General features: G+C 44.7%; 1 protein-coding gene across 1 annotated transcript in view; it reads left to right on the forward strand.

The window, feature by feature from the left end:
* Positions 1-9,456: 9,456 nt before the first annotated feature.
* LOC144259183 (transient receptor potential cation channel subfamily V member 6-like) overlaps positions 9,457-26,274 on the forward strand; it is a 78,284-nt gene continuing 61,466 nt past the window's right edge. Inside the window, exon 1 of the mRNA XM_077807362.1 lies at positions 9,457-9,584. Coding sequence (XP_077663488.1) covers positions 9,457-9,584 — 128 coding nt within the window. The remainder of the gene's footprint in view (positions 9,585-26,274) is intronic.

Genomic DNA, 26,274 nt, shown 5'->3' on the forward strand with positions numbered 1-26,274 from the left:
GTGGATGCACTCCACCAGCATCCTTTCTCCAGGGATAAGCCAATGCGGCTTCACCAAGCAGCGCTGTATGAGGAGCGGGCTGAAGCCGTATCCACTAGACCCCTCTGGGGCTTTCTCCCCACCCGCATGGGGATGGTGGCTATTCCACGCCTCTTCCTCTGGTCCGCCAACATTGGTCCAACCACAGAATTCAGCAACCCCACAGTTCATCACTGGGCAGTCATGGCTCTTATGCCCCGCTGTCCAGTGCCAGCACACATGCTGCCCCGGGCGGCTAGGGGTTCCCTTGTGCTCCTCCCATCGCTTGCCTACCGGCTTCCCAGTGGGGTGCTCATGGGGTTTCTTGCCTCCCTCTGCGTCTCGCAGGGTCCAATGCTCCCTTCGGGGGAAGTTTGCCTCTGCATACTCCTCTGTCTTTTTGACGGCGGCTTCTACAATGCCAGGCTGATGTCGCCGCACCCAGACCTGCATGCTATCGGGGAGGCACTGCACAAATTGTTTGAGGATCACCTGATCCATTATCTGCTCCACTGTTTGGGCGGCAGGCCTCAACCACCGCGTCACCCAGTCCGTCAATCTCTGGGTGAAGGCCCGGGGCCACATGCCCCCCGGGCTGCCTGAAACTTTTGCCAGTATTTCTCTGATGAAAGCCCCAGGTGGTCCAAGATCGCTGCCTTCACTGTGTCATAGTCCCTAGCCTGGGCATCTGTCAGGGCCATATACCCTGCCTGCGCCTCTCCAGCAAGATATGGGGCTAGCCACAAAGCCCAGGTTGTCCTGTCCCATCCTGTGCCCAGGGCCATCCACTCAAAGGTACCCAAAAAGGCATCGGCTCATCTGCCAGGGCCATCTTACAGATGCTGAGGGCAGGGGCCAGGGGCCATCTCCCCCTGCAGGACTCATCAGTTTCTGCAGGACTGCTGCTGCACTGTTGCCTGTTCCTTGATGAAGTCCTGCAAAGTCCATTGCTGCTCAGCCTGCCAAGCCAGTAAAGCTGGCCTCTCCAGCTGGTGGGACTGCTGAAAGGACTGCAGCATCTTCTGCATCTCCTCATGTTGCTCTGTGAGCCACTGCAGAGTGCCCTCCAAACTGTGTCTCTGGCAAAGGATCCCGGACAAGCCCCCACGTGTAACAGGGTCCACAACCTGCCCCTCTTCCTAAGGCCCACTTGCTGCCCCCAATAAGGCTCAGAGAGGCTTCAGGGTTGTGCAACACCCATGTCTTTATTTACCTGCAGTTATCCCACCACCAGTGTTTATCTATTTACAAGCTTTACAGGATTATTCAACCTCTTTTACAGGCAGAGTCAGCCTTCAGCTAGGAGGCCTCCAGTTCCTTCCCCCAACTGACTGACTTCACCCTGGCTGCCCACCCTGGCTCCCTCCCAGCCTTTATAGCCCTTGGCTTGTCAGGCCAGCAGGTGTAGCCAATCCTCAGGCCAGCATCAGGCCTTTTCCATCAGCCCCAATCTGTTTCCCCTGATTGGAGCTGACTGGGCAGGGGCTAATTAGGTGCTTTTGCACCAGCAGCCTGCAACAGAAGGCTAAAAACTGAAACCATAAAAATTGTGTTGAACAAATCACACAAAACAACTGAGAAGGAAAAATATTGTAAATTTATGTAAGGCAATGAAATCACACCTGATAAACACAATTACAGTGGAAAAATATCATCTGGGTCTGAACAGGACATACCTTACTTATTCCTATAACAAACAACATGGGGACAGAGAGGTCACCGTCACCTGTACTCACATGGCAGATGTGTAGTCATGTTGCTTAATACAGTACTGGAAGGAGCAAAGACACCTACAGTGATGAGGGCCATATAAGAGCCTATATAGAAAAGAACCAAAAATATTCGGACTTCCCTCCCCATCCTACCTCACCACAGGGTGTTCAGTTTCTAATGAGTTTCTCTCTGTACTCCTCATGCACTTAGCATAGTGTGGTTGCTGTGGGATATCCAATACCCAATAAGAACATAATTAAGTATTACGATATTGATAGTTACTATAGATATGCTGCCAAGATTTCAAAATTGGGTGGCTAAAGTTGGGTGCTTAAGACCAAATTAAGGCATCTAAATAACTGATTTTAAAAGCTGCTGAGCACCTATAAGCTCACTCATTTTACCCATTTGTGAAAATCTTGGCTTGTAGAAAGATACTATAGGTAGGTAGGGCAGACAGATATCACAGTATCATAGCAGATACACAGATGCTATGGTATGTAGACATGGACAGACGCATATATATATATACAAAAAAAAATAGTACTGATAGAGTAGATAGAATACTGCACTGCAGATGAAATTTCAAATAATATCCATTGATTTTATTTTAAATTTCATTAAATGTTCCTATTCATAATTAGACTGATTTTATATCTATATCTATATTTATGTTTATCTATTTATCTATATATCTAGCTATAGATCTAGATCTAGATCTTAATTTGGTCTATAAACTTACTAACAGATGGTTTATGTGCAGAGTGCGCACTTGTTTCCTTTTCAACATTCATATTTAATTTTTACGAGTACAAAACCACAAGGACATCAACTCTATGATCTGACCAAATTCCAGTTTGAGGAATTGACTTCTGCCAACTTGCAATTTCTCAGTCTGCATTGTGGTCAGGAACAAGATTATGTACAATCCGTGTCACAGAATGAAAGTCCTTTCTCTCCTGGCCATGTCTTCATGGGAAAAAAGAAACTCATGTTCTTAACTCAAGTTAGCGAACACACAATAAAATCCCTGAACACAAGGCTGTTTTTGTTTTCACATGAGTTAGTAGGTCGAGTTAAAGACCAGGCTTCCCCCTAAGTCTTTAACTTGACCTGTTAACTCATCTGAAAAGTAAGTACTTGAGTTAAGAACACACAATTTTTCCTGGTGAAAATCCATTTTGAAGCACTTGGAGGAGAGGAAGTTGATCAGGAACAGTCAACATGGATTCACCAAGGGCAAGTCATGCATGACCAACCTGATTGCCTTCTATGATGAGATAACTGACTGTAGATATGGGGAAAGTGGTGGAGGTGATGTACCTTCATTTTAGGAAAGCTTTTGATATGGTCTCCCACAGTATTCTTGCCATCAAGTTTAAAAAATACGAATTGGATGAACAGACTACAAGGTGGATAGAAAGCTGGCTAGATCGTTGGGCTCAGTGGGTAGCGATCAATGGCTCAATGTCTAGTTGGCAGCCGGTATCAAGTGTCCTGCCCCAGGGATCTGTCCTGGGGCTGGTTTTGTTCAACATCTTCATTAATGATCTGGATGATGTGATGATTTGCACCCTCAGAAAGTTCGCAAATGATACTAAGCTGCGGGGAGAGGTAGATATGCTGGAGGGTAGGGATAGCGTCCGGAGTAACCTAGACAAATTGGAGGATTGGGCTAAAAGAAATCTGATGCGGTTCAATAAGGACAAGTGCATAGTCTTGCATTTAGGACAGAAGAATCCCATGCAATGCCACAGGCTGGGGGCCAATGGGCTAAGCCGATCGAGGGAAGTGATTATTCCCCTCTATTCGGCACTGGTGAGGCCACATCTCGAGTATTGCGTCCAGTTTTGTGCCCCCCACCACAGAAAGGATGTGGACAAATTGGAGAGAGTCCAGCCGAGGGCAATTAAAATTATTAGGGGGCTGGGGCACATGACTTATGAAGAGAGGTGAGGGAAGTGGGCTTATTTAGTCTGCAGAAGAGAAGAGTGTGTGTGTGTGGGGGGGGGGTGCGGATGTGATAGCAGCCTTCAACTACCTGAAGGGGGTTCCAAAGAGGATGGAGCTAGGCTGTTCTCAATGGTGGCAGATGACAGAACAAGGAACAATGGTTTCAAGTTATAGTGAGATAGGTCTAGGTTGGATATTAGGAAAAACTATTTCACTAGGAGGGTGGTGAAGTACTGGAATGAGTTACCTAGAGAGGTGGTGGAATCTCCATCCTTAGAGGTTTTTAAGGCCCAGCTTGACAAAGCCCTGGCTGGGTTGATTTAGTTGGTGTTGGTCCTGCTTTGAGCAGGGGGTTAGAGTATATGATCTCCTGAGGCCTCTTCCAACCCTAATCTTCTATGATTCTATGAAAACAAGGCCTCAGTGACTCCAGATCAAAACTGCACTCTTTCCAAATCAAAACCTGATTTTCTAACCATCAGCATTACAAACTCAATCTAGAATATGAAAATCCATGTGTGTTCTTTTTGTGTCTTGTATAATAATACCTAACACTTTAAGTACTTCCTGTCTTCAAAGTACTGTTCAAACATTAGTTACAGCATCTACCATTACAAAGGCAACAGTTATAAAACACAGTGATATCTGAGATTATTACCTTTACCCCCGGGAATTAGAATTGGAGATTGGTAATTGGTAGTCAAGACTGGCAAATAAGAACTCCTTAATGGTTTGTACTCTAGTTAATTCTCACCACAACGTTGCAAAATTGTTAAGAATCATTGTCCACATTTTACAGATGGGCAAACCAAGACATGGAGAGGTTAAGCAACTTGCCCAAGGAAAAACAGTCCTTTGTGGCAGAGTCATGATTAATATTATTAATATTTAACACCTGAATATATCAGCCTCGGAAAGCCTGGGTCTTTGCATTTCAAGTAAAGAAACAGTCCCTGCCTGAAAGAATTAATAATCCACACCAAGAAGATTAAAATCCAGCCTACAGCTTCAGCTCCGTTTTGTAAGTAAACTAAGCACAAATTGGTCTTGGAAGTAGGATTCCCACAGGATTAACACTCTGGACAAGCAATCCCCATCTCTGATTTGTACCAGAAGGTTATGTCATGTGTCATATATGCTTCTTGGAACTGCAGAACTGAGCCAGAAAACTTGCCTGATAGTTGGTGTGTCATGGTCAGCAGTAGAGCTGGGTGGAGAAAAGTAATTTAAACTATTTTGTGTAGGATTTTAATATTTCAAATTTTTTTAAATTCTCCACGACAGGCAGGGAGCAACCCTCTGAGGGCCATTGGAAACTTCTTGGTCAGTACCTCTGAGATAGGCCAGATAAGAGGTGGAGGAGGGTGACAGTGTCTGTGAGTGTATGTGTGTGTGTGTTGTATGCCCCCTGCTGGCATGGATCAGCCCTGCTCCTCTCTGGACCCCTGGGGCAGTCCACATGGAAGACATCCTTAGAACCATAGATCCAGAAGCCTCGGCTCCCCAGCCGGCAGCTGAGTGGGCGAGCTGATTGGAAACCAGACAGATTTTGAAACCCATCTGGCAGGCAGGGTTGCAGCTTCCATCAGCACTTCAGCAAAATCACCATATCTCCAGGAACTGTTTTGGTTTTCCAAAAGAAACAAAGTTGTATTGGAATTTCCTGGCCAGGTTAGTTTTAGGTGGGATAGGGTAAATCACTTCAGCTGCATATGCTATCAGAGAAGGGCTGAACTGCAAGGTCCTGAGTGTCCTCAAGTCCCTCAGGAGTCCATGGTTGCAAGGTGCTCCTCATCTCAGAGAACCAGGCCTTAAGTGATGGCACTTCCACGGGCTTCTCGGTGCTGTTTTGGCTAACTGCTAAGCTGTTAAGTGGGGCCCTGCTGGTGCTACTTTGGAGTATGCCCCTATTGAAACATGCACATATCCAAGAAGCTCTCTGGCCCCTTGTGGATTTTGCATCTGGAAGAACCTGTCCCTTGAATTAACTGCTGTAGATTGTGCAGAACTGTGATGAAGGCAAATTAAATCTGCAGCGATTTGATTTTCGGAGTGGGGCAGGGGCCCAGTTGCTTCAGTGGCAGAAATGCAAGCAGGGCCAGAAATAGGATATTAGCGAATGAATTAGCGCATCCAGTACATCTTATGGAGGTCTGAATAACTGCCACTTGGCTGCCACTCTCGGGACTGAACCAGAGACCCCCAGACCTATTATAAAAACAACAAACACAGTCTGTTACAGCTGGATCTATGGATCCATAATTAATAGGTAAAGGGGAAAGCACTATAACAACTCATATTCTCATGGTTCAGAACAGAGGGTGACCTGTAAAACACACTCACCAATGGGTTACACCAGTGCAAGATTATACCTGTTCCGGGGCTCTGTCTGGTCAGACTTTAAACTTCTCGTGTTGCGTGGTTTCCACCACTCTCCTTGGGAGAGACTAGTCTCAGCTCGGGCCATTAGAACAGCTGATATTTCACTAGTATCTTTTCCCGGGTGCTTCTGGAAAGCATAGAAGCTGTCTTTAAATGCAAAATAATGAGGATCACAATTGTGAGCATATTGTTTTAAACCCACAAAAAGGTTCATGGGTGGTTAATTTCTATTTAACCTTAACTCGCTCACCCACATCACGCACAGCAGGAGTCGGTGGGGCAGCTGTGGACTGAAGTACTTTTCCGATCATAATCCCACTCAAATGTTTGCACAAGTGCAACTCTAACTTCCTGATTGGCCCTGGCACGGGGAGAGAAAGTGGTTTATGACCCCAGCCACCCATGCTCTGATTGTTTCTGTAAAAAGAAAACAGGAGTCGGCTCCTAATTGCCAGCTACAGCGAGATAGATTTTATTCTGGGTTCACAGGGTTTATGCTCACAGCGTTCAGCAGACTGGCTGCACCTTGGGGCCAGGTTCAGGCAGGGGTGCCAAACCTGCAGAGGTAGCAGGGTGCAGCAGTGCTCGTATGATCATTACTGTTCATGCCTCAGTGCCGTGTGCTTCCCTAATAACAATTTTAAAATCAGGCTGTCTCCCCCTTTGTCATGGTGCTGGCTAGGGCACATTGCAGGTTCCCCACTCTCTGTTTAGTAGAAACATCCACTGACCTAATCCCCATACCATAGACCAAGTCCGGACATGGGCCGTTTTCTCTCCCCACACCTGCATGGGCTGAAATCCAGGCCCAGCTGGCAAGGCAGAACAGTCTGGGACAGGTGGGCAAGAGGGATGAAGCAATATAATGATCCTTGGGCTTTGAGGCCAGGGATCCTGATCTGGGGTGAGATTTTCCAAGTCATAAAAATGTGCCACCTGTGGGGACAGTTTTGTTGGTGTGAGCATGGAAGGGTCTTGCAATTGATGGGAAGTGAAACTGAAGCCCCTCCTCCCTTCCCCACTCCTCACCATCCCCAGTACCCTACACATTTTACTATACATGCAGGGGGAGGAGTGGTTCCAGGACTCATTGAAAGGGGGCTCATTTGCAGGCCTCCTGGTGGGAAAGGAGAGGATAGCAGCATTGGCAGGCCTGGAGGGAGCTGGTCTTTGGGATGTGCATGTGCTACTCCTGGGGGAATTCTGTGCCAAAAATTAAAAATTCTGAACACAGTATTTTAAAATTTTGCAAAATTCTGCATATTTTGCTTGTCAAAATAGCACAATATAATCACTCCAGTTTGAATTAGTTTGGTAATTTATTTCAAAATACCTGTCTACAAGTATGTCAACAATACTGACAACAACAACAAAATTCTCCCAAGAGTAGAGAGTTAAAGAAACCCCTATGACAACCCACTTCCAGTTGGGAGGTGTTGGAGCGGGCTGCGTGGGACCCCCAGAGCCCAGACGCCCACACTCTCCTCCCCTCAGAGCCCAGCCATGGGGCACCCCCCAGCCCAGACACCTGCACCCCCAGAGCCTTTACTCCCCCGAGCTTCTTTACTGTCCAGCTGGGGGATGTGTTGCAGTGTGGCCCTGCCCTTCTTCACCCTTTGCCAGAGCTTGGTCTCCCAGGACCTCTCCTGTCTCCAAGAGAATGAGGATTAAGCCAAGCAGCCAAAGCTTTACGAGCCTTCATCCCCAGCGGGCTAGGCACTCTGCTCACTGCAAATCTGGCTTCTGCAGAGTCCAGTTGCCCCTAGTGGCACCCAGCAGCTCTGCAGCCTCAATTCCGTGGGGAAACATGGACTTCTGCACAAATTCTGCATTGTGCAGTTGTGCAGAATTCCCCCAGGAGTAATGTAGTGAGCCAGGCTGTTTTCTGCAAAGCTTGGCAAATAACTAATTTTTCAGTTTACTGGCAGTTCCAAAAAATTGAAAAAAAAATCAGTTCTGGTAGAACCAAACCCTAACATTTTGAAAAATTTTGGCAAATTGAAATGGTTTTATTTGGGGCATTTTTCCAGGCACTAGATTTGCAAATGGCCAGATGAGGCACCCCTGCCATAACTTTTAGTCCAGAGGTTAGGGCATGCATCCGTGGCATGGGTGATTCAGGTTCTATTTGGCAACAAAAATGATTAGGGGTCTAGAACACATGACTTATGAGGAGAGGCTGAGGGAGCTGGGATTGTTTAGTCTGCAGAAGAGAAGAATGAGGGGGGATTTGATAGCTGCTTTCAACTACCTGAAAGGGGGTTCCAAAGAGGATGGCTCTAGACTGTTCTCAATGGTAGCAGATGACAGAACGAGGAGTAATGATCTCAAGTTGCAGTGGGGGAGGTTTAGATTGGATATTAGGAAAAACTTTTTCACTATGAGGGTGGTGAAACACTGGAATGCGTTACCTAGGGAGGTGGTAGAATCTCCTTCCTTAGAGGTTTTTAAGGTCAGGCTTGACAAAGCCCTGGCTGGGATGATTTAACTGGGAATTGGTCCTGCTTCGAGCAGGGGGTTGGACTAGATGACCTTCTGGGGTCCCTTCCAACCCTGATATTCTATGATTCTATGATTCTCTGATTCTATGATTCTATCTCCCCACTTCCTCCAGCAGGTGAGTGCTCTAACCACGGGGCTATGCAATCATTCTCACACACTTTCCCTAGGCCAATAACTACCCATTGTCTTTCATAGTGCCAATTCATAGTCATTCATAATGATAATGCCTAGTCATTAGGACAAAAAGAGAGTGTGAGAATGACTGTATAGCCCATGTTAGGACACACACACGGGAGGCCCACATTCAATTCCTTGTGCCAATAAATATTTAATTATTTATACAAAGTGAAACAGCTTCAATAGCAGAAATTGAAAGATGCCTCCCTCCACCCCTAAACACACCTCAGAGTAGCCCATGGCCTAGTGGTCAGAGTGCTCTTTTGTAATGCGGAATTCTCTACAGAAGAATTCTCTACATCCTTTGTTTGTTCTTAAAAAAATTCTTATCAGCTTTAAAATATCCAGTGGAAGTTCTGTGTAGCTTAGAAGTGAGATTGCTCAATAGACGTGTGGGAGTGTGAGCGGCTTCCAAACAAAGCTGTGTCTCTTTAAATCAGAAGGTAACTTAGTAGAGAGGGGTGTGTTCTCGCTCTCAGCAACTCCCCGGCAGGTAGTATCTGTTTCTGAGACACAGCCAGGTGCCTGCCTCAACTAAATGTTGTAACCATCCACCTCTCTCCCAAACTGACATTTTCTGAAGGAGCATCCATCTCCCACTCAGATCATCCTGCCCTCCTGGAATGAAGAAGTAGAGAGTCATTCACAAAGAAACATCACAGGAAGAAGAGCAGCAGGTCTGAGTTCAGCTGACGAGGAGAACACAGGACAATGGGGATGTTCCTGCCTGGGGATCATGGGCTGCTCCTTGGGCTCTGGAACTCTCTGTTGCACAGATTTCAGACTGAAAAATCCTGGACCAGACGCCTGGATGAAATCAGTTTGCTGCAGCAGAAAAGGTTAGTCCCAGCCTGGCAGCTCCCTCCTACTTCTTCTTCAATCCCTTCTCTTTCATGTCGTTTCTCCTGGGGCTCTTCCTGCAACAGGTAAATGGAGAGTGGGCTCTGAGTAGTTGCTTATGTCCTGGCTACCTCCCCTGCAGACAGGTGATCCTGTCATTTTACATTCCCAAGGCAACTTTGCAAAACACTGTAACTAGATCCCCAAGGGAAAAGCTACTTGTAGTTTTCACCTGCTTTCTGCACCTGGCTGGGATGAAAAACATAATCTCTGTCTCCAGCCAGCAGAGAAGCACTTCTGTCTTTTCTGGAGGAAAGAGGCACTTTTTCCTGTGTTTCTGGCTTTAGGACAACTATGCCTCTTGAGCTGCTACAGACACCAGCCAACAAACTTTAAATAAATCTACCACACCCAGGTGCACCCTGATCTTAGAAGTGGGACTGGTCCAGTCAGGGAGGAAAAGAAGAGTTTGATGGGGATCCTGTGCCAGCTGTGATGTTCTGTGGCAGGGGTGGGCAAACTTTTTGGCCTAAGGGCCGCATCGGGTTTCGGAAATTGTATGGAGGTTCGGCTGGGAAGGCTATGCCTCCCCAAACAGCCAGGCATGGCCTGGCCCCTCCCCCGTATCCCTTCCCCCCGCTTCTCACCCCTTGACAGCCCCCTCCCTCAGGAATCCTCCCCCATCCAACCCCCCCTGTTCCCTGACAGCCCCCCTGGTACCTCTGCCCCATCCACTAATACTGTTATAATAAATCAATGGGATACCATCTGCTGTAATGATGCACTCAGTTTTGGTTATCTTATATAAAAAAGGAGATAGAAAATGAGGGGGCTCTGAGATGGGTGACAAAAATTATTTAAAGGCATAAAGAGACTTGGTAAAGACTGAAAAGATCAAAATTGTTGAGTGTAGAGATGAGAGGTGTAAAAGGAGATGTGAAAGCGGTTTACAACACAATGAATGGGATAGAGCAGGTAAATTTGATAGTCCTGTTTATCCCTTCTCATAATACAAGAACAAAGAGATGTTCAATAAAATTGAAAAGCAATACATTTAAAACTGATTAACGGAAGTAGTTTTTTGAGCAATACATAATAAACTAGTGGAACTTGTTGCCACTAGGTGTGACTGAGACAAAGAGTGTGGCATGATCCAAAAAAAGAATTATACACGTCCATGAATAATGAGAACAAGAGGTATAAATAATGTGCAAGAGGTATAAACCCTCATGCTTTACATAATAAGCCAACCACTAAGTCCAGATCCTCTAATGTGTTTAGGCACCTAACTCCATGAAATAGCTTTGAAGATCTGGGCATAGTTGCCTGAGATTCAAAAGATACCTGTCCTAAGGACATGTTCATACTGAATGGGCCTCTTCCACCTTCCTTTGAAGAATGTGGTATTGGCTACAGCCAATGACAGAATACTGGACTGGGTGCATCACTGTTGTGATCCAGTATGGCGATGGCTAGGTTACTGTAGTTTCATACAGTAAGACAACTATAGTGCCATTCAGTGTGGCTTAGAGAAGTGAGTGCAGGCCTAAGAGTCAGGTAATCCTGACTTCTTATCCTGGATTTACCTACCTTAGTTTCCCCATCTGTACACTGGGGATAATAATATTTATCTACCTCCCTCCCAGAGGTATTGGGAGGAAAGGGAAATTAATTAATTAATGTTTGCAAAGAGCTTTGAATAAATAAAGTGCAGTAAAAGGTGCTGAGTATTATCATACAGTAAATCTGAAATATTTATAAATATGAGTTGGATGCCTTTCCAATTGTATTATTTCTTTCCATTACAATCTGTACATCATGCTAACATTCTTGATACACGAACAGCCACATGCCTGCAGTGGGATGTATGTACCTCATATTGTGTCAGCCCTGAGTGGTGATCTGGAAATCAAAAAGGTGACTCAGTGCCTAGGGGAATTGGAATTTCATGTAGAACTGTCTGGCGCATTCTTCTGAATGATCATATAGACTGGTAGCTGCGGAATGCAGTATGGTGCACTCAGCCATGTTGCTGGCCTGTTAACATAGCAGTGATGATTGTGAACCACTCAGATGTGATTGATGTTTAAGAGTTGTGTTTTAAGATATCTTTATCTTTATCTCAGGTTTTATTATACAACTCAACCAGCCTAGAGCCATTTTATTTTTACGGGCTAAATTCTAACCTCAGTGACACTATCCAACCTCAAAAAGAAAAGGAGTACTTGTGGCACCTTAGAGACTAAGCTCTGATGAAGTGAGCTGTAGCTCACGAAAGCTTATGCTCAAATAAATTTGTTAGTTTCTAAGGTGCCACAAGTATTCCTGTTCTTTTTGCGAATACAGACTAACACGGCTGCTACTCTGAAATGTATCCAACCTTAGTGAGATTATATGGGTGTAAATGAGGCTAAAACTTGGCCCTGTGGCCCAAAGTCACCCCTGGTGTAAAGTCACTTCAGCTGAATAAGAACAGGGATGAATTAGGTGCTGTGGAGCTGCTTTTCAGAGGTATTGACTGCTCCTGGCTCCCATTGACTTTAAGTGGTGTTGACAAAGGTCAGTAATTTGGCAAATCATCAGGCCCTATGGGTTTATCTCTTACCAGAACAGCAATCTGATGGGTCATGCAGGATAAATCTTTTCACTTGCTGAAATATTTCTGGTAAAACTTTGCAGTAACATCTCACCAGTATTGCTCTGGAAGAGGCCTGTGCCTCATGCTGATGTTAGGCTGGGGCCCTTAAACAAGAACAAACTCTTCAATGGCCTTAAGCCAACTGCAACACTGTTTTGGGTTGTTGTTTTTTTAAGTCAGCAGTTACCATAAAGACATTTTGTACCTTCAGCTGTTCTTTTTGTTAGTAAGAATAATCTGATTAGATATGTCAAGCTGGATCTCAAACGCATTTACTACACTCTATTAGGGCATCACTATACAGGTGCTTATAAAAGACCCTGTCTGTTGGGGCAAAATTCTATGTTTTAAAGAAATCATAGACACTAGATATGAAAATATCTTTTATCTCATATAGTTAAAGCTAAGATTTTGTCACAGATATTTTTAGTAAAAGTCAGGGACAGGTCACAGGCAATGAAGAAAAATTCACAGAAGCCATGACCTGTCTGTGACTTTTACAAAAAATATCTGTGACAAAATGGGTGTCTGCAGGTCCCCACACTGGCTGCTGTGGGGCAGCTGCACGTCAGCTAGGAGCTGCAGGGGTCCCCACTGCAGGTTGGGTATCGGAGCTCGAGGGTTCCCTGCTACCTACAGCTGGAAGCTGCAGGCCCAAGCCACCTGCAACAGCTTACACCTCAAGGGGTTCCCCCACCGCCCATGATGGCCAGGAGCTGTGGGGTGCTTCTGCCCCCTGTGGCAGCAGGGAGCTGCAAGGTACCCCTGCCGCCATGGCTCTGGGGGCCTGTGGCAGCCAGGAGCTCAGGGGTTCCCCTGCCACCTGCGGCATTGGGAGCTCCAGGGTTCCCCATCACCCGCAGCTCCAGGGGCCCCCACCACTCACTGCAGTTGGGAGCTCAGGGGTTCCCCTGCCGCCCACGGCATTTGGGAGCTGCGGGATGCCACCACCACCTGAGGCTGCTTGGAGCTCTGGGGGCCGCCAGAGGTGGTGGGGGTGCCCAGGAGCTCCCTGCCCCTGTGGATGGCTGGGGACCCTGCAGCTCCTGACCACCGCAGGCTGAAGTCATGGCGGTTGCTGGAAGTCACCAATTCTGTGACTTCCACGATCTCCGTGACTAAATTGTAGCCTTACATATAGACATCAACCTGCCAATACGGAAGTGTTCTTAGCAGTACACGTCTCAAAGCATTCAGCATATGGGATGGTTAATACTGAGATCTATTAGGCTGTGGCATGGTCTTCCAAGTGGAGTTGTGGAAGGCCTTTCTCTTAAGTCCTTTTAAATTGGACTGTATAATATACTGCCAGGGCCGGCTCCAGGCACCAGCTTTCCAAGCAGGTGCTTGAGGCGGCATTCAGAATGGGGAGGCAGTCTGTGTCCCGCGGTGGCAATTCGGTGGCAGCTCCGCCTCTCTTGCGGCGGCGGCAATTCAGCGGCTACTGCTTGGGGCGGCAAAATTGGTAGAGCCGCCCCTGTACACTGCCATCCAGCTGTACTGTATTATAAGGAATAACCCTGAACTGGTCTGGTGAGGAAAGAACAAGATGTACCTTAATGGGAACTTTCCATCTCTGCGTAATTTTTATGATGAAGATAATGGGTTGTTAGTGCTATTTTTGTAATGTTCCTTTTTATACTTCCCCCCCATTGAAATTATTTTCAAATAGGATGGATCTGAAGTAATAAACAAAGGTCATGCTGGTTTTAAGCTAGGTATGCAACTACTCTGAGGATTGTACTGATTTCTACCAGACCCCATGTTGAAGGATCTCTGCTAATGATGAGTAAATACCTAAAAAGTTCTGCTTGCTTAGGAGAACAACCCCAAAGTTTGAATGTTTGGCTTAACCTTCTTGGGGCTGCAAACTAGATGGAGAAATTTCAGGAGAGAACATCCTTGCCCTCAAGAATTCAAGAGAGGCAGCGCTGTCTAGTACTTAGTGTAGGACACTGAGAGCCAGGAAACCGGGGTTCTTTTTTCACTCTGTCACTGACTGTCTGTGAGACCTTCAGCTCATCCTTTCACTTCTCCGTGCCTCAGTTTCCCAATCTGTATAATAGCAATAATAGTAGCCCCTTTTTGTAAAGTGCTTTGAGATCCTCAGCTGAAAGGAGCTATAGGAATATGTAATTTGTCACTTCCCACTCCATGTCAAACTAAAAACACCTTGATAACAGTTTGTTTTAGGTTGGCTTTAACATTTAGGCCTGGTCTACACACAGAAATTGCACCAATTTAACTTTGCTGTTTTCTAAATTGATTTAGCTAAATTGGTGCAATTTGAAAAGGCGTACTTGTGGCACCTTAGAGACTAACCAATTTATTTGAGCATAAGCTTTCGTGAGCTACAGCTCACTTCATCAGATGCATACTGTGGAAAGTATAGAAGATCTTTTTATACAGACAAAGCATGAAAAAATGGTGCAATTTCTGTGTGGAGAGAAGCTCTTACAGTACCAGCTAGGATCCAGAAGCATGGAAGCAGCCACAGTGAAAATACAGAACTAATATGGGGGAATGTATCAGTCTTTACAGTGCACTTAAAAATTAAATAGCACATAATGTCTTCTCCAAGAACATTTGAGTAGGACAGGAAAAGTAGTTATGGAAAGTACTTGGGTAGTGGTTACTGTCAAGTCTCCTGCATCTTTGTATGTGCATAGCACCTGTCATCCAAGGATCTCAGAGCACTTTATAAACACTAACAAATTAAACTCCACAACACCTCTATGAGCAGCATATCATTATTTCCATTTTACAGATGAAAAAACTGAGCCACAGCAGGACTAACTTTGGCAGTCTGAGTAGGAATCCTAGGGCCTGTGATTCCCTTTTAATATGTGTTCCCTTTTGACAACAACAATGATCCAACCTTCAAAATACAGATTGGGGGAAGTGGAAAGGCCGTGTGAAATGGGGACAATATTGGACATGCAAGGAGGGGCACAGTAGATGATTCATAGATTACAAGGCCAGAAGGGAATCTAGATTGTATAACACAGGCTATAGAACTTCCAAATGATTCCTAGAGCTTAGTTTTTAGAAGAAAACATCCAATGTTGATTTAAAAGTTGTCAGTGATGGAGAAACCCCCAGACCCATGGTAAGTTGTTCTAATGGTTAATTACTCTTGCTTTTAGTAAATTGCACTTTACTTCCAGTCTGAATTTGTCTAGTTTCAACTTCCAGGCATTGGATTACGTTATACCTGTCTCTGCTTGATTGAAAAGCCCATTATAAATATTTATTCCCCATATAGATACTTACAGACTGCAATCAAGTCACCCCTTAAACTTCTGTTTGTTAAGCTAAATAGATTGAGCTCTTTGAGTTTTATAAGGCAAGTTTTCTAATCCCTTAATCATTCTTGTGGCTCATCTCTGAACCCTCTCCAATTTATCAACATCCTTCTTGAACTATGGGCACCAGAACTGTACACATTATTCCAGTAGCCGATGTACCAGTGCCAAATACAGAGGTAAAATAACCTTTCTACTCCTACTCAAGATTCCCGTTTATGCAACCCAAGATTGTATTAGCTCTTTTGGCCACAGCGACACACTGTGAGCTCATGTTCAGCTGATTATCCACCCCGCCCCCAAATCTTTTCCAGAGTCGCTGCTTTCCAGGATAGAGTCCCCCATTCCGTAATTATGGCCTACATTCTTTGTTCCTAGATGTATACATTTATTTGTATTAAAACACGTATTGTTTGTTTCAGAGTAGCAGCCGTGTTAGTCTGTAGCCGCAAAAAGAAAAGGAGGACTTGTGGCACCTTAGAGACTAGCCAATTTATGTATTTATTGCATTTAGTTTACCAAGTGGTCCAGATTGCTCTGAATCAGTGGCCTGTCCTCTTCATTATTTACCACTCCCCCAATTTTTGTGTCATCTGCAACCTTTATGGGGATGATCTTATGTTTTCTTCCAGATCATTGATAAAAATGTTAAATAACGTTGGGCCAAGAACAGATCCGTGTGGGACTCCATTGGAAACACACCTGCTTAATGACAATTCCCAGTTTACAGTTACGTTTTGAGACCTATAAGTTAGCTAGCTTTTCGTGTGTTTAATGTGTGCCATGTTAGTTTGATAGCATTCTAGTTTTTTAATCAGAAGGTCATGAAGTACCAAGTCAAATGCCTTACAGAAGTCTAAGTATATTACATCAACACTATTACCTTTATCAGCCAAACCTGTAATCTTATTTAAAAAATCAAGTTAGTTTGACAGGAACTATTTTCCATAAACCCTTGTTGACTGGCATTACAGTAGAACCTCAGCGTTATGAATATCAGAATTATGACTGACTGGTCAACCACGCGCCTCATTTGGAACAAGAAGTATGCAATCAGACAGCAGTGACCAAAAAAAAAAAAAGGAAAAAAAAGAAAAGAAAAGCAAATACTGTGTTAAATGTAAACTACTAAAATATAGGGATTTGACAAGGTAAGGAAACTGTTTCTGTTCCATTTAAATTAAAATGGTTAAAAGCAGCATTTTTCTTTTGCATAGTAAAGTTTCAAAGCTGTATTAAATCAATGTTCACTTGTAAACTTTTGAAAGAATAACCGTAAAATTTTATTCAGAGTTATGAATAACCTCCGTTCCCGAGGTGTTTGTAACTCTGAAGTTCAACTGTAATTACATTGTGGCACCTTAGAGACTAACCAATTTATTTGAGCATGAGCTTTAGCTCACGAAAGCTCATTCTCAAATAAATTGGTTAGTCTCTAAGGTGCCACAAGTACTCCTTTTCTTTTTGTGAATACAGACTAACACGGCTGTTACTCTGAAACCTGTAATTACATTGCCCTCCTTTAACTCTTTCTTATTGAGTCCCATGTCAGCCGCTGCATTACCTTGCCCAGTATTAATGTCAGGCTGACAGGCCTATAATTAACTAGGTCATCCCTGTTACCCTTTTTAAAAATTGGCACAACATTAGCTTTCTTTCAGTCTGCTGGAACTTAACCAGTGCTCCAAGACTTATTGAAAATGAATGTTAACAGCCAGTGAGTTCCTCAGCCAGATTTTTTTAAACTCTTGTATGCCAGTTATCTGGACCTGCTGATTTTAAAATGTCTAACACTTTAGGAGGAGATGGTATGATGGGATAATATGATTATGGCAATTGATTGATCTTTAAATATTCATGGTAAATAGGCCCAATGGCCTGTGATGGGATGTTAGATGGGGTAGGATCTGAGTTACTACAGAGAATTCTTTCCTGGGTGTCTGGCTGGTGAATCTTGCCCATATGCTCAGGGTTCAGCTGATCACCATATTTGGGGTCGGAAGGAATTTTCCTCCAGGGCAGATTGGAAGAGGCCCTGGAGGTTTTTTGCCTTCCTCTGTAGCATGGGGCACGGGTCACTTGCTGGAGGATTCTCTGCTCCTTGAAGTCTTTAAACCACGATTTGAGGACTTCAATAGCTCAGACATAGGTGAGGTTTTTCACAGGAGTGGGTGGGTGAGATTCTGTGGCCTGCGTTGTGCAGGAGGTCGGACTAGATGACCATAATGGTCCCTTCTGACCTTACTATCTATGAATCTGTGAACATTAGTAGTTTCTGTGTAACATCCTCCAGAGATACCAGTGGAATGGAAAGAGTGTTATCATCACCATAAAATGAAATTATATCATCTGTTTTTCCCCAAGTACAGAATAGAAATATTTATTGAACATTTCTCTCTCTTCTGCATTATTATTGATAATTCTACCATTTCTATCTAGCAATGGACCAATACCATTGTCAGGATTGTTTTTGTTCCTAATATATTTTAAAAAACTCCTTATTGATATCCTTAGCTCTTGGCCATAGATTTCTCCTTGAGCCACTTTGTTTCCCTCATCAATTTTCTACAATTCCTAACTTCTGATTTATATTCATTACTATGCGCTTATATAGCTGCCTTAAATCAGCATGGCCTTCTTCACTCAGTTGTGGGATTGTGGCTTTTGGGCATCTAGTAAGGTGTTCTTAAATGATTCCACATTATTACATTTTTCTGATTAAATTCTTCCTCACAACTGATTTAGCTCATAATTATTTTCAGCTTTGTGGAACTGGCCCTATTAAAATACCAAGTATATATATTATTGGTCTGGACTTTATTCTCCTTGCACATTGCAAATGTATAAACACTTTAGATGGTAACAAAATTTCCTGCAAGGGGATATAGGAGTTCAGAGCAAGGGGCTGACCTGGGAGTGGTGAATCTCCCAGCCTTGCTACTGAATTAATTCATGACCTTGGTCAGGCCACTTAATCTTGCTGATTCAGTTTTCCCATTGGTAAAATGGAGATAATGCTACTCAGGGTGAGGTGAGGCTTAGTTTTGCTTTAGAAATTGCTATGAGATCCTCGGATGAAGGGTGCTATATAAAGACAAAATATTTACTTTTATAGCTCCTTGCTCATGGTCCCTCACACTATACTAGATTGTTTTACTACATCATACAGTGAAAGACTGACCCAAGCCACCAAGTTGACATTCAAGTCTGAGTCTAAGCATTTGAGGCTTGGGGGAAAATTTGCATATGGACTGCTCAGATTCGACCCACTTCTATTTATAATGGTAGAAATCAAAGGTGCAAAAACCTTTTAGGCTATTTGGTCCATTCTCCTTCCTCATAGCTAATGCAAAGTAGTGCCCTACTGAACAATTTCCAAAGCTTTGCCTTGACTTGAAAGGAAGGATGGGTTAGTGGTTATGGTGCTAGTTTGGCCATTGCAAGTCTTAGGTTCAGTTCCTTTGTTGTATCAGGTCTCCTATAGGACTCTGGGCAAGTCTCATAGTTTCTCTGTGCCTCAGTTCCTCATCAGCACAATGGGGATGATGGTCCTTTCCTCCTCACAGCAAGTGTTGTGAGGAGACTGTGGTAATGGGGGCCATTTAAGCACCTCACATAAATGAACAGGAGTACTTGTGGCACCTTAGAGACTAACAAATTTATTAGAGCATAAGCTTTCGTGGGCTACAGCTCACTTCATTGGATGCATAGAATGGAACATATAGTAAGAAGATAGATATATATATATATACATACAGAGAAGGTGGAAGTTGCCATACAAACTGAAAGAGGCTAATTAGTTAAGATAAGCTATTATCAGCGGAGAAAAAAAACTTTTGTAGTGATAATCTAGATGGCCCATTTAGACAGTTGACAAGAAGGTGTGAGGATACTTAACTTAAGGAAATAGATTCAATATGTGTAATGACCCAGACACTCCCAGTCTCTATTCAAACCCAGGTTAATGGTATCTAGTTTGCATATTAATTCAAGCTCAGCAGTTTCTTGTTGGAGTCTGTTTTTGAAGCTTTTCTTTTGCAAAATTGCCACCCTTAAATCTTTTACTGAGTGGCCAGAGAAGTTGAAGTGTTCTCCTACCGGTTTTTGAATGTTATGATTCCTGATGTCAGATTTGTGTCCATTTATTCTTTTGCGTACAGACTGTCCAGTTTGGCCAATGTACATGACAGAGGGGCATTGCTGGCACATGATGGCATATATCACATTGGTAGATGTGCAGGTGAACGAGCCCCTGATGGCGTGGCTAATGTGGCCAGACAATCCAGGAAGCTTTTGGAAAATGTAAGGGAGAATTTCCTGGTGCAAGTGCTGGAGGAGCCAACTAGGGGGAGAGCTTTTCTTGACCTGCTGCTCACAAACCGGGAAGAATAAGTAGGGGAAGCAAAAGTGGATGGGAATCTGGGAGGCAGTGACCTTGAGTTGGTCGAGTTCAGGATCCTGACACAGGGAAGAAAGGTCAGCAGCAGAATACGGACCCTGGACTTCAGGAAAGCAGACTTCAATTCCCTCGGGAAACTGATGGGTAGGATCCCCTGGGAGAATAACATGAGGGGGAAAGGAGTCCAGGAGAGCTGGCTGTATTTCAAAGAATCCCTATTGAGGTTACAGGGATAAACCATCCCGATGTGTCGAAAGAATAGTAAATATGGCAGGCGACCAGCTTGGCTTAACAGTGACATCCTTGCGGATCTTAAACATAAAAAAGAAACTTACAAGAAGTGGAAGATTGGACAAATGACCAGGGAAGAGTATAAAAATATTGCTCGGGCATGTAGGAATGAAATCAGGAGGGCCAAATCGCACCTGGAGCTGCAGCTAGCAAGAGATGTTAAGAGTAACAAGAAGGGTTTCTTCAGGTATGTTGGCAACAAGAAGAAAGCCAAGGAAAGTGTGGGCCCCTTACTGAATGAGGGAGGCAACCTAGTGACAGAGGATGTGGAAAAAGCTAATGTACTCAATGCTTTTTTTGCCTCTGTCTTCACGAACAAGGTAGGCTCCCAGACTACTGCACTGAGAAACACAGCATGGGGAGTAGGTGGCCACCCCTCTGTGGAGAAAGAAGTGGTTAGGGACTATTTAGAAAAGCTGGATGTGCACAAGTCCATTGGGCCGGATGCGTTGCATCCGAGAGTGCTAAAGGAGTTGGTGGATGTGATTGCAGAGCCATTGGCCATTATCTTTGAAAACTCATGGCGATCGGGGGAAGTCCCGGATGACTGGAAAAAGGCTAATGTAGTGCCCATCTTTAAAAAAAGGGAAGAAGGAGGATCCTAGGAACTACAGGCCAGTCAGCCTCACCTCAGTCCCCGGAAAAGGCATGGAGCATGTCATCAAGGAATCAATCCTGAAGCACTTACACAAGAGGAAAGTGATCAGGAACAGTCAGCATGGATTCACCAAGGGAAGGTCATGCCTGACAAATCTAATCGCCTTCTATGATGAGATTACTGGTTCTGTGGATGAAGGGAAAGCAGTGGATATATTGTTTCTTGACTTTAGCAAAGCTTTTGACACGGTCTCCCACAGTATTCTTGTCAGCAAGTTAAAGAAGTATGGGCTGGATGAATGCACTATAAGGTGGGTAGAAAGTTGGCTAGATTGTCGGGCTCAACAGGTAGTGATCAATAGCTCCATGTCTAGATGGCAACCAGTATCAAGTGGAGTGCTCCAAGGGTCGGTCCTCAGGCCGGTTTTGTTCAATATCTTCATAAATGATCTGGAGGATGGTGTGGATTGCACTCTCAGCAAATTTGCAGATGATACTAAACTAGGAGGAGTGGTAGATACGTTGGCAGGTAGGGATAGGATACAGAGGGACCTAGACAGATTGGAGAATTGGGCCAAAAGTTATCTGATGAGGTTCAACAAGGATAAGTGCAGGGTCCTGCACTTAGGACACAAGAATCCAATGCACCGCTACAGACTAGGGACCGAATGGCTAGGCAGCAGTTCTGCGGAAAAGGACCTAGGGGTTACAGTGGACGAGAAGCTGGATATGAGTCCACAGTGTGCCCTTGTTGCCAAGAAGGCCAATGGCATTTTGGGATGTATAAGTAGGGGCATAGCGAGCAGATCGAGGGACGTGATTGTTCCCCTCTATTCGACATTGGTGAGGCCTCATCTGGAGAACTGTGTCCAGTTTTGGGCCCCACACTACAAGAAGGATGTGGATAAATTGGAGAGAGTCCAGCGAAGGGCAACAAAAATGATTAGGGGTCTGGAACACATGACTTTTGAGGAGAGGCTGAGGGAACTGGGATTGTTTAGTCTGCAGAAGAGAAGAAGGAGGGGGGATTTGATAGCTGCTTTCAACTATCTGAGAGGTGGTTCCAAAGAGGATGGTTCTAGACTATTCTCAGTGGTAGAAGAGGACAGGACAAGGAGTAATGGTCTCAAATTGCAGTGGGGGAGGTTTAGGTTGGATATTAGGAAAAACGTTTTCATTAGGAGGGTGGTGAAACACTGGAATGTGTTACCTAGGGAGGTGGTAGAATCTCCTTCCTTAGAAGTTTTTAAGGTCAGGCTTGACAAAGCTCTGGCTGGGATGATTTAATTGGGGATTGGTCCTGCTTTGAGTAGGGGGTTGGACTAGATGACCTCCTGAGGTCCCTTCCAACCCTGATATTCTATGATTCTATGATTAGGACTTATGATGGTGTCACTTGAATAAATATGTGGACAGAGTTGGCATTGGGCTTTGTTGCAAGGATAGGTTCTTGGGTTAGTGTTTTTGTTGTGTGGTGTGTGGTTACTGGTGAGTATTTGCTTCAGGTGGGGCAGCAGTCTGTAAGTGAGGACTGGTCTGTCTCCCAAGATCTGTGAGAGTGAGGGATCATTTTTCAGGATAGGTTGTAAATCTTTGATGATGCGCTGGAGACGTTTTAGTTGGGGGATGAAGGTGACAGCTAGTGGCGTTCTGTTATTTTCTTTGTTGGGCCTGTCCTTTAGCAGGTGACTTCTGGGTACTCTTCTGGCTCTGTCAATCTGTTTCTTCACTTCAGCAGGTGGGTATTGTAGTTTGAAGAATGCTTGATAGAGATCTTGTAGGTGTTTGTCTCTGTCTGAGGGATTGGAGCAAATGTGGTTGTATCTTAGAGCTTGGCTGTAGACAATGGATCGTGTGGTATGTCCTGGATGGAAGCTGGAGGCATGTAGGTAAGTATAGCGGTCAGTGGGTTTCCGGTATAGGGTGGTGTTTATGTGACCATCGCTTATTAGCACAGTAGTGTCCAGGAAATGGACCGCTTGTGTGGATTTGTCTAGGCTGAGGTTGATGGATTTCCATCCCCCCATCACCTTCAGCCCCCAAATAAAACCTTTCCAGCGCATCCGGATACAGACTAACATGGCTGCTACTCTGAAACAATGTCACATAAATGACTGTAAGTTGTCTCAAGTGATGGGACATCCACCATTTCCCTGGGTGCACTACTGTACATTTAAATAGCCCTAGTCTTACATACTTTTTTCTGATCTCTTCTAGAAGTTTTCCAGTGACTGCAAATCCTACAAGGGTTGGTTGGGGTATGATGACTTTTTGGATTGTAGGTAAAAATGACAAAGGACATTTAAAACATGTGGTTGTCATATTAACCGATGTGTGAATCATAGAATCATAGAATATCAGGGTTGGAAGGGACCTCAGGAGGTCATCTAGTCCAACCCCCTGCTCAAAGCAGGACCAATCCCCAATTAAATCCTCCCAGCCAGGGCTTTGTCAAGCCTGACCTTAAAAACTTCTAAGGAAGGAGATTCTACCACCTCCCTAGGTAACACATTCCAGTGTTTCACCACCCTCCTAGTGAAAAAGATTTTCCTAACATCCAACCTAAACCTCCCCCACTGCAACTTGAGACCATTACTCTTTGTCCTGTCCTCTTCTACCACTGAGAATAGTCTAGAACCATCCTCTTTGGAACCACCTCTCAGGTAGTTGAAAGCAGCTATCAAATCCCTCCTCATTCTTCTCTTCTCCAGACTAAACAATCCCAGTTCCCTCAGCCTCTCCTCATAAGTCATGTGTTCTAGACCCCTAATCATTTTTGTTGCCCTTCGCTGGACTCTCTCCAATTTATCCACATCCTTCTTGTAGTGTGGGGCCCAAAACTGGACACAGTACTCCAGATGAGGCCTCACCAATGTCGAATAGAGGGGAACAATCATGTCCCTCGATCTGCTGGCTATGCCCCTACTTATACATCCCAAAATGCCATTGGCCTTCTTGGCAATGTGGAAGTATAACATTGTATAAGTATAACGTTGTATAAGGGGACATGCTGGATACATTGTATATGAGAGGGCATGCCAAAACATGTTACAAAGTATCTGAGGGAGCACACGTAGGGACAGTTAGCTTTTGAATGGAGAAGCAATCAAGATAGAGCCAGCACGTCTAAGAAGCAGGCATCAGAATGGAAGGTGTGAAGGGCAATTAGTTAAGTCAACTGGAAGCTGTTCAAGGAGATTGTTAAGGGTGGCAGGTAATTGAAGATATGTGACTGGTCTCAGGGATCTCGAAGGGTGGTGGCTAAAATCTTTTTCTTCTTTTGTCTGTAACTTCTCTGTAACTTGTTCTCCAAAAAACTGTATAAATTAAAAGACACAAGCCCCACTCGGGGGGCTCACTTCTAAATGTATTAGCAGAGCAGCTTTGCTAATAAAACAGAGTGGTCTGATAAATTGTGAGTCTGAGTCAAACTTTGACAATTTGGAGGTTCCACCAAGATGGCAAGCGGCTTCACTGAGGCTGTGTGATCCCTGACTGCCTTGCAGGATGATCATGGCAGCCGGCGCCTGGACGCTTAGTCCAAGTGATCCTCCACAAGACAGAAGGTACACAGCAGCAGCGCAGTCTATGCCATTGAACTTGTTCATTCCCACTCTGTTCGGGTAGGGGTCTTTGGATCCAGCTTCTGGAATCAGACGTCTCAGGTAATTATTATTTTTGTGCTTTAACCGGTTTGAGGACTGTCTTGTCTTTGTGTCTATCCGTCTTCCTCGTGGTGTGTGTGTGAATCTGGGAGCCATCTCTGTCCGGAGACTGGCTGACCAAGGGGTCCCCGTCCCCACGGTCTGAATAAGTGGAATCTGCACAGCTGCAGCCGCACCTCGCCTTGGGTATAATCCCTGGTGTGAAAGCAAGGGCAGTTGAGGCAGTAGCCTGTGGGCTCCTTTCTGTGTGTTGCACCGGGTACCGCTCTGCTGAGCCCGAATTTCCTTCTTGTGTGAGTGCTGTGTGAAGTCCTCCTGGATGGGTAATCAGAAGTCTAAGGTAGAACAGTTCCCTAAGGGAACTCCAGCTTATTTTATGTATTTTAGGAGGGGTCCGGACTCTTCTAGGTTTCTTGAAAAATGGTCCAAATTAGCTCTAGAGAACCCCAAATTACAGCGGCCACTGTTAGGTTCTTGGGACAAGGATCGAGTGGACGCTTTAAAAAGCAAACTCGTCCTCCCAAAAACCAAATTGGAGAGAGGAGAAGTAGACTGCTTCATGCAGTGGTGGGAAGAGGCAAATCGTAGATGGACTGAGTCAAAACTCACCTCTCTTAAAAATTCTATCAAAAAACTAACAGTTCAATTGGATGCAGTCTCTCCCACCACTAGTCCGAGCGCTCCCCTTTGCCCAGTCCTGTGCAATGATCCGGATCAAACCCGACCCCCACCATACTCCTGCGCAAATAAGAAATCAGAAAAGGAAAAATCTTCAGTGACTACAGATAATGAAAGTGAAGAAGATACCCTCATTGGCCTCGCAGCTCTGCAAAATATTATGAAGAAGAAATCCAAAGCAGACTGCAAAGATTCTCTTGACATCTCTTCTTGGAAAGGAGAACCTGATGGGAGGTTAATGAGAGACTCTAATCAAACTGTTGTGGCACCCTTACGAGTCCTAAGGATGAGAGAAAGTGAGTCCATATGGGATTATAAGCCCTAGACTCGTACGGAACTTTTATCTATAGTTAAAAGTTTTCCCAAACCACAGGAAAACTGTGTCAAATTTGCTGAGGAGTTTCTGTTAATCTGTGAAACCTATGAACCCTCTGAGACAGATCTCCTCCAACTGTGTAAATTGTTAGCTCCTGCCAGTTATTATGAAAAATGGTTGGCTGCCGCAGACTAGCCAGCTGAGGCACGCCACTCAACCATAAAAAGTGCTGGCCCAGATTCGGCATACAGAGACCGGTGTATGGCTCTTTGGAAGTGCCTGCATCAAGCCATTCCCAAAGTGTGGTCTCCTAAAACAAACTGAACAGCAATACGTTGCTGTAAGCAAGGGCAAGGAGAAAGCCCAGGAGACTATAGGTCCCGGCTAACTGATATTTTCCTAAAACATTCAGGAATACAAGAGCCCGATGTAAATGGGCAGGGGGCCTTGGCACATGCATTTGTTGATGGTCTTCTCCCTGGCACAGGCAGCATGTTAAAACGAATAAGTGTGGGATGGGAGACTGAAACCATGGACAAATTGCTGGCAGTAGCAGAACATTGCCACCGCACTTTTAAAGGAAAGGAGGAACAGTCCTCCCAAAAGTTAATGGCTCTGCAGATACAGCATTATTCAGGACTAAGCAGACCATACCGGGGACAGGGATGGGGTTGCGGAAGGGGGCGGGGGGCTGGATTAACTGGGGTTTGTAACTACTGTAAACAGCCTGGACACTGGAAAAAAGAGTGTCCAAGACGACCTAATAATTGTATGGAAAATGAAGTGAACCCCCCGCTGGT

The sequence above is a fragment of the Eretmochelys imbricata genome, chromosome 1 (genome assembly GCF_965152235.1).
Source record: "Eretmochelys imbricata isolate rEreImb1 chromosome 1, rEreImb1.hap1, whole genome shotgun sequence".
NCBI classification, from domain to species: domain Eukaryota; kingdom Metazoa; phylum Chordata; order Testudines; family Cheloniidae; genus Eretmochelys; species Eretmochelys imbricata.